The sequence below is a fragment of the Scardinius erythrophthalmus genome, assembly GCF_964197995.2.
Source record: "Scardinius erythrophthalmus genome assembly, chromosome: 24".
Lineage (NCBI taxonomy): Eukaryota > Metazoa > Chordata > Actinopteri > Cypriniformes > Leuciscidae > Scardinius > Scardinius erythrophthalmus.
The window spans coordinates 8,406,035-8,418,393 of NC_138244.1; the positions used below are offsets into that span (position 1 = coordinate 8,406,035).

At 35.8% G+C, this 12,359-nt stretch overlaps 1 protein-coding gene across 1 annotated transcript; it reads right to left on the reverse strand.

Moving 5' to 3' along the window:
- Window positions 1-10: 10 nt before the first annotated feature.
- On the reverse strand, window positions 11-11,815 carry nox5 (NADPH oxidase, EF-hand calcium binding domain 5; the record flags this gene model as incomplete). The annotated part of the gene is made up of 16 exons (XM_081355756.1): window positions 11-1,880; window positions 1,955-2,121; window positions 2,246-2,345; window positions 2,953-3,037; window positions 3,175-3,299; window positions 3,671-3,715; window positions 3,803-3,973; window positions 4,480-4,622; window positions 6,053-6,185; window positions 6,380-6,562; window positions 6,835-7,010; window positions 8,897-9,050; window positions 9,128-9,365; window positions 10,280-10,490; window positions 11,392-11,542; window positions 11,696-11,815. The coding sequence occupies 16 exons, from the start codon at window positions 11,813-11,815 to the stop codon at window positions 1,749-1,751; spliced, it is 2,334 nt and encodes a 777-aa protein (XP_081211882.1). The 3' UTR covers window positions 11-1,748.
- Between the last annotated feature and the right edge of the window lie 544 nt (window positions 11,816-12,359).

Below are 12,359 nucleotides of genomic sequence, written 5' to 3' on the forward strand. Positions count from 1 at the left end.
TGTATTTATTTGATAATGATGAATATATATGACATATTTTAGAATAATATTGAGGTTAAAAAGGAATATGTAAACGTTTATAGGTTTAATATTCTGCGCAGAATATTATTGGAATTTTAATGATAAACAGTTCAGTAAATGCTGCTTGTGTTGCGTTGCTGAACATAATCGCAAGATGTCTATAAACCAAGCGAATGCATGTCTGGGTTTGACTTTTATTTAGGAAATCCGAGAATTCCCACAATCTGTAAAAGAAAAGAACGGGGAACACATTGCTACAAGTATGGGAAACACGTTACAATGTCTAACGATTTCAAACGTTTTAACACCGAGAAGCAATAGCATATTAATATCCATATACTTAGGTATCAAAAGATGATCGAACATGCTTTGAACAGTTAAAAACACTGACACGTACGTTATATATACACACACTCATTTATAAATCATAAAAAAATCTTGAATATTGAACACCTTTCTTTTACATGTAACTGTTTTTCATTATTTGTATTTACATGCGGGTAACTAATATTTCCTATTGCATATTCTACTACAGTAAATTTTACATGACATCAACTGTACTGTCTATTTTCTTACTGGGGCTAAAACAATACAAAAAACAATTTACATGATGCACAACAACTAGTGGTCGACCGATATCGTTTTTTTGATGGCTTTTCTTAGAGACCAGGGTGGCCGATACAAAAGCCATAAATATATTAATCAATATTTAATAGGCTACATTATAAATAAATCAGAAAACGAATCCTTAAAATAAACAAATGATTATATATAGTATAAGTATACTTTAGATGGCAACTTCTTGAATCTGCAATTACAGTATTTTTACAAATTACAAATAAAGTAATTGTTTAAAAATATACGAATATGTGAATAAAAAGGAAGTGTAAAAAAAAAGGAAGTAAACACTGTAATAGGGCACTCAGTAATCTGGTAATTTCGTGTGTTAGATATTCAGACATTTGCTTAAATGATGTAGATGCGCATTTACTGAATGTTGACGATAAATGAGAAAGTATTTTAGCCTGATTGTTTGCCTTTTCTGTTACACATGATATAAAAGTAAACGCTTTACTTTTCGCATAACATTTACTTTCTTTGTTTACCAGTTATGTCCAACATAATATTAGCTAGATATGACTGACAAAGATCGTAAGAATGTGAGTGAGTGTTGTGTGGTCAGGCGCTGCGGTTCTCTACTCAGGCACTGGTGTTCTCAGCGCCGCCCGTCAAAATAAAAGTCCGGAGCGCCGTCAAAATAAAAGTCCCGTTTCCGACACATCGATGACGATTTTTTTTAAATGGCCTTGGCTATATATCGGTCGACCATTAATAATAACCATGATGGGCATTCCTAAAATAAATAAAAACATACTTAAGTTGATTAAAAGAGTTAAAAGGTTACTTACACGACAACATGAGATTTACAAAATGTACAACATCAGACACATTAGCAAAAGTAGACAGTGGTGTGAAGTTCAGGTTCAGAAAGTAAAAGACCTCCTCAGTTTTTTTTTTCCAATCACCTGGATTTGCTAATTAGCACAGTTTTTCAGCCAGGAGATAGAACTAATTAGTGAAATCATCTGGCTGAGCTCATGGGTGGATATGGCAGGACTTTTACTTTCTGACCCCTGGACTTTACGCCTCTGAAAGCAATTATCAGACGATTATTATTGTTATGAAAAATAGTACGATTTCAAACAACTGAAATTATTGTAAATTGTTCAAAAATTTTCTTTGTAGAACTTGAAGCCGAAATGCTCACACTGGGCCTTGATGACTTTGGCCAGAGCATGAGCACCGCAGTAAAACACATGAACTTTTCCTTTCTTTTCCTCAGACAGTTTCTGGAAAACCTGAAAATGCACAAACATCATCAAGAAACAAAGATAGAAGAGCAGAACAGAACAGAACACTGAACTTTTCATACCTTGGCCCAATCTGGCCTGCCTGGCTGGGTACGTGTGCGAAGCCCTGTGATGGAATCTCTCTTTTCTTTCTTGGCCAGCAGATCCAGAGCCATCTGCAAACCTATGGCCTTCATATCATTCTTACTGAGGGCTGATGTCATGTACATGTGCATCTCCAAAAAACGGCCTGAAAGCATAAAAAACAAACACGATTAGCCATTTCTGTGCCAAGCCCATCTCTCTCTCTCTCTCTCTCTCTCTCTCTCTCTCTCTCTCTCTCTCTCTCTCTCTCTCTGTCTGTTCTCTCTTACCCTCTGGCTCTTCATCTGCCTGGTCCATCTCCAGCTTGGTCAAGAGACTCACAAACCATTCAAAGGATTTCTGATCTCGGTTGATCCAAATGAAGTCCACCTGCAGGAAATAAGATATTTAAAACCTCATCAAATCAAAATGATTTTTGTCTATTAGCTTTGAATCTATCGGTATGCTAGTGCATTGCTAAATGTTAAAAAAATGTTAACCTTTAATCACTTCAAACAGTCACAAACAGCTTATTTAAAATGTTTTGTTTTCATGATTTTAAGCCATACAAAGCTTTTTTTGTGTAAATGTTTTGTTTTGTGTAAATTAGCAGTTTTGTTGTTTTGGTAAGACAAATAAACTTCAGACAGATTGTCTGAAAACAAGTCTCAGATTAGTTAAAAACAAATTGTATTGTGTTAAAAATGTTTGCTTTTTTTCTGTAAATTTCTCTTTTTTTCTCCCTCAAACTTTGTAAATGTATCTTTTTAAAATGATGTTTAGCATAAATGTTTTAAACGTTATACTATCTTTCAGGAAAATGAGTGTAAAACATTTTTTTTTTTGTAGGGTCTCTTTTTTTTGCACAATCAAATGCTTTTTAGAATCAGAATGTAGCAAAACATGGTTTTGAAAAAGGTTTAAATCTTTTTTGCCCTTAATATTGTTTTTCTCCTACATCTATTCCAGTTTTCATTTGTCTGATTGCCCCTTTTACCTTCCTGAGCTTCATTTCATTGTCTTTGATGGTTTCACACCAGGAGTAGTTGCAACTAGGGCAGTTCTGCTTTCTCATGCGATAACTGAAAGAAAAAAAGACAAAAAAATAAATTTTACATAAAAATGTAAACATTTCTAAAGGGTTTGCATGTGGTATTTTTATGCAAAGAAAACCTAAAACTTTATTTTTTTTTAAATGGAGATGTTGCATGTGTCTTACCGGCACATGATGCTCTGCAAAATGGATGCGAAGGGAGTGATGCCGATTCCAGCGCCAATAAGCACCGCATGCTCAGATGTAAAGATCTGTCGGGTCGGGGTGCCAAAAGGCCCATCCACATAGCACTAACACAAAAAAAGGCATCACCAAATGTGTACAGTTCCTTAGAATACAATCACTTTCAATAAATTAAATCACATTTTCTGTAGAAGTAATGCGTGATTAAAAATCTAGTTCCAGAACCAAAGAGACATTAAAACTTTAACAAATTATGGAAACACTTTAACAAATTATGGAAACAAATTATGGTCACACTATGTGACCTTGTAACACATGTTACACGTAGTTACTACAGTATTTACTACAAACTCTAAACCACAGCCTAACCCTAACCATATAGAAAGTACAAGTAGTTAATTATTATTTCTCAGTACTTAAATGTATAATTACACTGTAACACAGATACCTTAAAATTAAGTGCACCCAAATGACTTACCTTAATGTTACAGTATCTGTGATTTTCACTTAATTTGGCTGTCAGCTGGAAGACAACAGAAAATAAATCTGCCTGTTGTGTATCTCACATACAACAGAATATATATTCTGCTTTGTTCAGACAGAAACTCACTTCTCTGGTGACTGGAGTGGTGTCTCCCAGGTCTACCTGGGCTTCTGGGTCACTGACGGGCTTCTGGGAGCTTGTGCGGGTTACGCTGGACCGGTACAGGGTCAGTTCAACAGCATCATCCTTATTAGACGCCACAGTTCCGTTGTAGCTTGCAGACTTGAAAATGTCATCCTACATGGAGAACAATACAATAAGGTTAGATTTTCAAACAATATTTAACTACATTATTTAACATGAACTAACAAAGAAAAATACTTTGAAAGCATGTATTAATCTTAGTTAATAATTTCAACACTTACTAATACATTATTACATCAACAATGAACCATTGTATCTGCATTAACTAACATTAAAAAAGATTAATAAAAACTGTAACAAATCTATCACTCATTGTTAGTTGATATTAGTTAACTAACGTTAATTAATGGGAGTGTAAAGTGTTACACATAGTTTTTAATTTGCAATTTGAACTTGTCTTTCATTGCAATAAATGTCAATATTTGTTCCTGAAAATACTGGAGAGAAGCCAGTCGAGATGATAAAAGAAAATCAATAAGTATTGTCAATGCTATGATGTGATTACAAAATGACCCCACCTATAAAGAATTGCATCAATAAAACACCACAGTAATGAACTTCTATTGCTATGTGTTTAGATTCTGACACTCAGCCGAGACCTGTGCTTTGCTCTGGTGCCGTCTGTTCCTCAGGCTGGCGGTGAGCCTCTTGTTGCTGATGGTTTGACTCTCCGGCTGTCTAAAATACTCATACAGGCGGTTTGTCCACTGGCCCATCGAACGAATATGGAGCCACAGCACATCTGTTTGAAGAAATGAGATTGAGCAGGGAACCTTTAATCACTTCAAACAGTCATAAACAGTTTGTTTGTTTATTTAAAATAGTTGGTTTGGTTTGGTTTTGTTTGAAAGATTGTTTGAAGAATTTGTTTGTCTGAAAACAACTCAGATTTGTTTGAAAACATATTTTATTGTGTTAAACATTGCTTTTCGGTGTAAGTATTTTGTGTAAATTATTATTATTATTTTTTTCGAAAAAAAAAAATTTGGTACGAAAAATAAAGTGCCTCTATCATACAATTTAAAGGTTCCTAATTTTGTTTTGGAGTCTCCTAGAAAAGTTTTACATGCATCCAACGACAAAAAAATAATAATAATATACATATACACTGTATATAACATATACAATACAATATATATAATATAAACTGAACAAAATTATAAACGCAGCACTTTTGTTTTTGCCCTCATTTTTCATGAGCTGAACTCAAAGATCTAAAACTTTTTCTATTTACACAAAAGGCCTATTCCTCTCAAATGCTGTTCACAAATCTGGCTAAATCTGTGTTAGTGAGCACTTCTCCTTCGCCGAGATAATCCATCCACCTCACAGGTGTGGCATATCAAGATGCTGTTTAGTAGGGCTGGGACGATACACCTATCTCCTGATTCGATACTATCACGATACTTGGGTGCCGATACGATATGTATTGCGATTTTTTTAAGAATTGCGATACTACAAGTATTATTTTTTTATTTTAACACTAGGTGTCTGTTCCGGAGACGTTGATGTCCATGCCAGATACGGTGGTGTAAGTCCGTGCCGGAGACTTTGATATCTTCCAAAGATTTCCGAATTTTGGTGCAAAATACGCTCCATGTTACAGTCACTGCCCTTGCCGTCCAGAATAAAAGAGAACATCCCAATCGAGTGAAGGGATTTGAGGAAACTGTGGTACCTAATTATTGTGATCTGACATTTGCCTATCTATTTAGCCTCACATTCACATACTGTAATGCAAGTTACATTATCAGATTGCTTTTACAGTAACTAGTAAAATAATGCATTACTTTAAAATTTTTAAAAGTTACTTTTTCAAATAAGAAAAGTTAAATTAAATATGTTAAATAACACAAATATACTTTATGTATTTAATCTCAATTTATTAACTGATGTCAGATGACTGATGAACAGATTTGTTGATAACAAATGTTATTGTGTAAAACATATTTGCTTTTTGTCTAAATAAATTGTTCCCCTAAATTTTGTAAAAGTATCTTTTTAAAAAATATATTTTTTACTGCAAAACAAGACAAAAACATTGACAAAACATGAGTATGATTTTTCTCCAGTGCATTTAAATGCACTTAACTACTGAAATATAAACATATCAAGGCAATACATTATAAAAACGCAAGACTAACTTAATTGTATACTTTCTATTTGTTTTACCTTGCTGCTCAGGAGCGCTGCTGATAGTAAACGGATGCCATTCATACTTGGCGATAGCAGGGATGTTTATAAACACATAATCTCCAGGTTTGAAGTGAAAGAATGGAGGCCTCTTGATTACCAAATGTGTTACCTTCAAAACACACACACACACACACACACACACACACACACACACACACACACACACACACACACACACAAACAAAAAGGCAGAGGAGGTGAGGCTTAGCTCATGGATGACTAACTTAAATGTTCCATGGATGGTTAACTAAATGTTCCAGAAAACAAAATACACCAAAATATGTACTTTGGCTTAGACTGTACCTTTGAGGGCAATAAGTTGACTTCAACTATGTACAGCCCACCCATACGGGACACGGCCATTCCAACAATTTTCTCAATTAGGAACATTACCCCTGGCACCACAAACCATTTCCAAAAGTTCGCACAGTGAACGACCAACAGGGCCAAAACCCAGATGTAGGAAAGATGAGACCAGTAGAACACCTACAGAAAAACAATACATTTTGTTAAACATATGATGCTTTGACCACACTTATTTAGGCATATGAGATTTGTTTTTCAGTATGTGAGGCTGAAATAAGTTGCAAACACAGCTCTATTCACAACAGCGACCATGTGCAGATTGTTACTTCTCATGAATTCAATTGAAATAAGTTGCAAACACAGTTCTATTCACAACAGCGACCTTGTGCAGATTTTTGCTTCTCATGAATTCAATTATTCCAGGCATCACCTCAAAATGTGAAAGGCATCACCTCAAAATGACCACTGCGTCTGACGAATGTGCTGGAACACACCACCATCAAGCAGATGAGAACCTGCAGAACAACACCCGTAATGGAGGCGGTGCCATTGACCCAGCCAATACCAGGACGGGTGGTGAAAAGATACTCCCACAGCTGGTACATGCCATCATTCTGAGACATTCGAGCTATGAACAGAGAGAACGTATAAATTCATCAGTTATTTGGGATATTTTTTATGAATATTTTGCTTTTGTTATGTTCAGGGCCATTCTTAGGGTGGTGCAACAGGATGTGACCATTAGCACTGGTTATGTTACAATGTCATATACTTTATGTATTCAATTTAAAGAGATAGTAGTCCCAAAAATGAAAAATCTAACATCATTTACTTTTTTGGTCATACAACAAACCCCACTGACTTTTCAAAATATAATCTTTTGTGTTCTACAGAAACATTCTAACAATGTAAGTAAATGATGACAGATTTTTGAGTGAACTATCCCTTAAAGGAGAACTCCGGTCAATTTTAACATTGAGCTCATTTTTTTGTACATTTGGAGTGCTGTCAATACAGAGAACAACGACAAAAATCGGTGTTGCCTACACCGAGTTATTCTATTTTAAAAATTTGCACCCTGTTGACTTCAATGGGGCAAGTACTAAACCTGCTTTTAGCCTCTTAACATCCTTGATGTGTCATTACAAGTGCACAGAAAATGTGAGTGATTCCTTCAGAGTGAACACGAGTGAATCTGACTGCAGTAGATGTGAAGGATATGTATAAAAATGATGTTATTTAAGCCAGCGCAAATACCTGTTTACATCCTGTTTTTCGGTTGAAGTCCAAAGTAGTCGATTGCCGAGTTCACGCGCATAGGTTTAGTTACCAATGATCACGCGCGTGAACTCGGCAATCGACTACTTTGGACTTCAACCGAAAAACAGGATGTAAACAGGTATTTGCGCTGGCTTAAATAACATCATTTTTATACATATCCTTCACATCTACTGCAGTCACATTCACTCGTCTCCACTCAGAAGGAATCACTCACATTTTCTGTGCACTTGTAATGACACATCAAGGATGTTAAGAGGCTAAAAGCAGGTTTAGTACTTGCCCCATTGAAGTCAACAGGGTGCAAATTTTAAAAATAGAATAACTCGGTGTAGGCAACACCGATTTTTGTCGTTGTTCTCTGTATTGACAGCACTCCAAATGTACAAAAAAATGAGCTCAATGTTAAAATTGACCGGAGTTCTCCTTTAAACCCTCATCCTTCCCTTAGGTCATTTTGACACGGAATTTTTTTTATTTTTTTTTTTTTTATTGAGTGGTCGTCGGAGGATTGCCACGAATGAGCCCTGAATACACAAAAAAAATGTAATGGATTCGAGGAGTTTTGTGGTTGAAATTTTAAAAAAGTAACAAATCCTTCCCTCGTGGGTCAATTTGACCCCCATAGGAATGAATGGTATGCGAGGAATGCTTCAGTACACATAGAAAAACCTAAAAATGCTCAAACTTTATCAAAAAATTATTTAAAAATGTCTACATGTGTATATGAATGCATACTGAAGCAAAACTCACTCTAGGACCCAGCGGAACAAGCTCATTTAAATAGAGCTATAAGGCCATCTAGTGGCTGGAGTCATTAAATATCATGTTATAAAACAAAATTTCCACAAGAGGTCAGCAAAGACACCCAATGTAAGACATTTTGAGCTGAATTAAAAGGTTTATGCATGAAATTGCGAGTTATTTTGAATTTAAGTTGAAAGAATGTGAGGAACTTGCTTAAATTACTAAACTACTATTTATTTATTATTTATTGATCAAATCTAGTAGCCTAATTTAAAGGTAAATAAAATAAAAAATAAAATAAAAATCTCCAAATAAATTGCTTTAAAAAATAGAAAAAAATATTATCAAAATGAAATAAAATATGATTTCTGAAAAAAAAAAAGAAAAAAGAAAAAAGAAGTATAATATTAGGGCTTCGGGTCATTTTGACCCGCGAGGGAATGAATTAAATTAATTAGACTATTTTGAACTAGATTTATTGCAGGTTACCAAAGTTCAAGACGTGAGCGGCAGTGTGCCCAATGCTGAAGATCAGGATGGCGTAACCCACGATCTGATGCAGTAAAATGTTCTGGTCCAAAGGTAAGATCCTCACCACCCAGGTGGCACGTAGCCACGTCAGACTACGCCTTAACATCAGCACCTGTAGTTTTGGCCAAGACAAAACCAACGGTAACTACTGGAAATGATGTATTAGATGAATCCACGAGCCCAACTCACCATAACAAAAGTGCAGTTGAGGTTGAGACACTGTCCGCAGCCCCTAGCCATCATGTACCAGGGGCCTCCATGCGCATTCTTCAGCATCGCCATGGTGAAGAGGAGCACGTTCAGGAGGGCGTACAGACACAGAAAGAACAGTTTGCGGCTGTTGTTGTGCCAGTATGCCCGCGTTAGGTATCGAGGAGTCTTACGTTTCTTCTGCTCCAGGTCAGGAGGTTTCAGCCAGTTGGCGGCACTGGGCGAAAAACAAAAAGTGAACATTTCAGCAAATAATCACTTAAATGTTGGTCTGCTCACTCATCATTACACAAAGCTATTGTATATGGCTTCAGAAGACTAAGAATATAATGTACAAATCATGGTGAATAACATGTTTTTTGGCCATTTTTTCTAGCTTTTATTCGTGTTTATACAACGTTATGTTCCCCATATATGATTGGCTGATCGACGTTCCTAAAGCACTGTTACAGATTGTAACAATTATGACTTTTAACAGTTTCAACAAAAGTATACCTCATGATAAGTGTATCTTCTCATAAATGTTTCTAAGTTATTGTTATTAAATTGTTTTACATCCAGAACCTGACTGTTGCACTCATAGATAGTGCCAGTGACTGGTTACTAAGTGAGTAGAATTCAACTCATTTGTTCAAAAACACTGATTTATTTTTAAACCAAAAAAGCCCCTGCTGTAAAAAAAAAAAAAACAATAGAAACCATCACAGAAATATGAATGGTTTCCACTACAAATACTATTATAAACCCTTAGCAGTTTAACCTTTGAAACCATTACAATTTCAATGAGCGAGTCATTGATTCATTCACTCAATTGATTCGTTAATAAACAGTGATTCATTCAGGAACTAAAGCGACTGTCATTTTGAGTCATTGATTTAATCAACTAATTCGAAAATCATTTAGGAATATAACACTGCTAGCTACAGTGCTAGTAACTTCTTTGGTACTATTTTCTTTGGTGTAAAAAAATACATAAAGTGACTGGTAATATTGTGTCTAAATTATGAGTAGGCCTACCCTAACTCAATACTAGGCTACTTCTTTCTCTCTTGCTTATTGAACTGTTGTATAAAAACTTCACACTCACTGTTGAATATTAGCACTCTTGAGATTAGCATAATTATGTCCCACCTGATGGTGAGGTTCTCCATGACCTCAGGAAAGTTCTCCAGCTCTGCCTTCAGCTCCTCAAACGTGATGGAGCCGCTGTTATCTTTATCAGCAGATTCGAACAGCGCCAGCGTCAGGTCATCCAGCTTTTCCTCAGGGAGTGAGATCGCACTTTCACGCAGACAGGACTTCAGAACCGTACGTAACTCATCTGGGTCTATGGAACCACTGCCTACATGATTAGATTCAATTAAGAATAACGCATTTTATCATGATTTAGCCAAAACATTCTTTGTTGTTCCTGGCACAACATTTCAGTCAGTCAGTGCTTTGATATAGTCATGACATGTTGTCCCAGGAACAACAAGGGATACAGGAACGGTACGAGTACGTTTTGACCATTTCATTTCCTATTTGGGAAAGAATAACGAAAAAGACAAAGACTTGTTTATATTGTAGCCTATAGGCCTCTTACAATATTGCCATTTATAACCAAAAAAAAAAGAAAAAAGTAAATGACAAGAAAAATAAATTCACAGTATTCTTTATTTTAGACGTTTAACCAGAAACCTATTCAAAAACACATTGACTTTAGGACGGTGGAAGCAGAAATTAAAAGATAATGTATTTTCCGTGTTTTAGGATTAATGCAGCACTCTATTAAAGATACTATGAAATTAAAATGGACAATTCTTACTTTTTTATGGATTATTGCAATATTATTATTATTATATTATCAAAATAACATTCCCTCTCTTTAGCAGCATCATCTCTTCTTTTCTCTGATGACGTGTTTACTGGCGCGAGGGCGGGGCAACCTGTCACTCACATGAGATCGACCAATAGTAATTAGCAATTTTACCAATGCATTTAAGGCCTTCAGAAAATAAATTGTGTTGTCTTTCCACACTTAGTAAAGACAGACAATTAAATTATGGCAGTGATTCTCAACCTCCATTGTCAATATTCTTTCTAGATTGTTTACATTTCTAAATAATTATTTAAATGATTTGAATTATTTTACTATAATGCCATTTATTTTAAATAATTTAAAAAACAAGAGGCCGCAACATGTTGAGAACCACTGAATTACAGAATGAAAGAGTAAAAGATATGGGTATTGCATATCTCACCATCCACATCGTAGACCTGGAATAGGAAGCGTAGCTTGTCTGTCTCATTGCCATGGATCAGAAGATCTAAAGCCTTGAGAAGTTCATCCAGACTGATGGAGCTGCTGCCATCAGAGTCAAACAGGGCGAAAAACCTCTCCGCAAAAAATGACTACAACAATAAGAGGAAAAAAAGGTAGCATATTGAGATCTTTTCAGAATAAGTTAATAAGCTGACTTTAAACTAATGTTCTCTACAGTGGACAAATATGAATCTATCATCTCAGGGGGGATAATAAAAGGTTTTCACGATCAGTAAACTGACCTCCTTTACTTTCAGAGCCGTTTTAAACTCATCCAGGTCGATCTCTTTGTCGTCTCCTGCGATGCTCTCGAACTGCTTGGTGACCCATTCCAGCCAGCGCGCGTCTTCATCTAGACTCATGTCTCCGCTTCACACACATGTAGTAGCAATTTCATTAATGTGTCTCATTCTCCTGTCAGAATCACATTTAGTCTAGAACTACATAAACAGCATTTTTCACACACACATTCTTGTATATCTATCTTTATGAGGACATTCATTGACACAATGCAATCTCTAGCCGCTTACCCTAACCTTACCCATCACAACTAAGTGCCTAACCCGAACCCTTACCCTAAACCCACCCTTAACCTAATTATAACCTTATCCCTAAAACCAAGTCTTGACCCTCAAACAGGCCTTTAAAGGGGTCTCAGAAAGTGAGGACCGGCCAAAATGTCTCTTTGTCCTCACTCTAAAACTCAAACTGGTCCACACAAAGATAGTTGTACAAGTACACACACACACACACACACACACACACATATACAGTATATATGTGTTCAAAGACATTGACAATAACTGTTTCCTGGGTGTAACTACACAGTTTACACAATTTTGCATTTAAAACAAGAGAAAACTTTACCTTTTGGTAAAAATCCTCTCAGTATATTCCCTTTTGGCT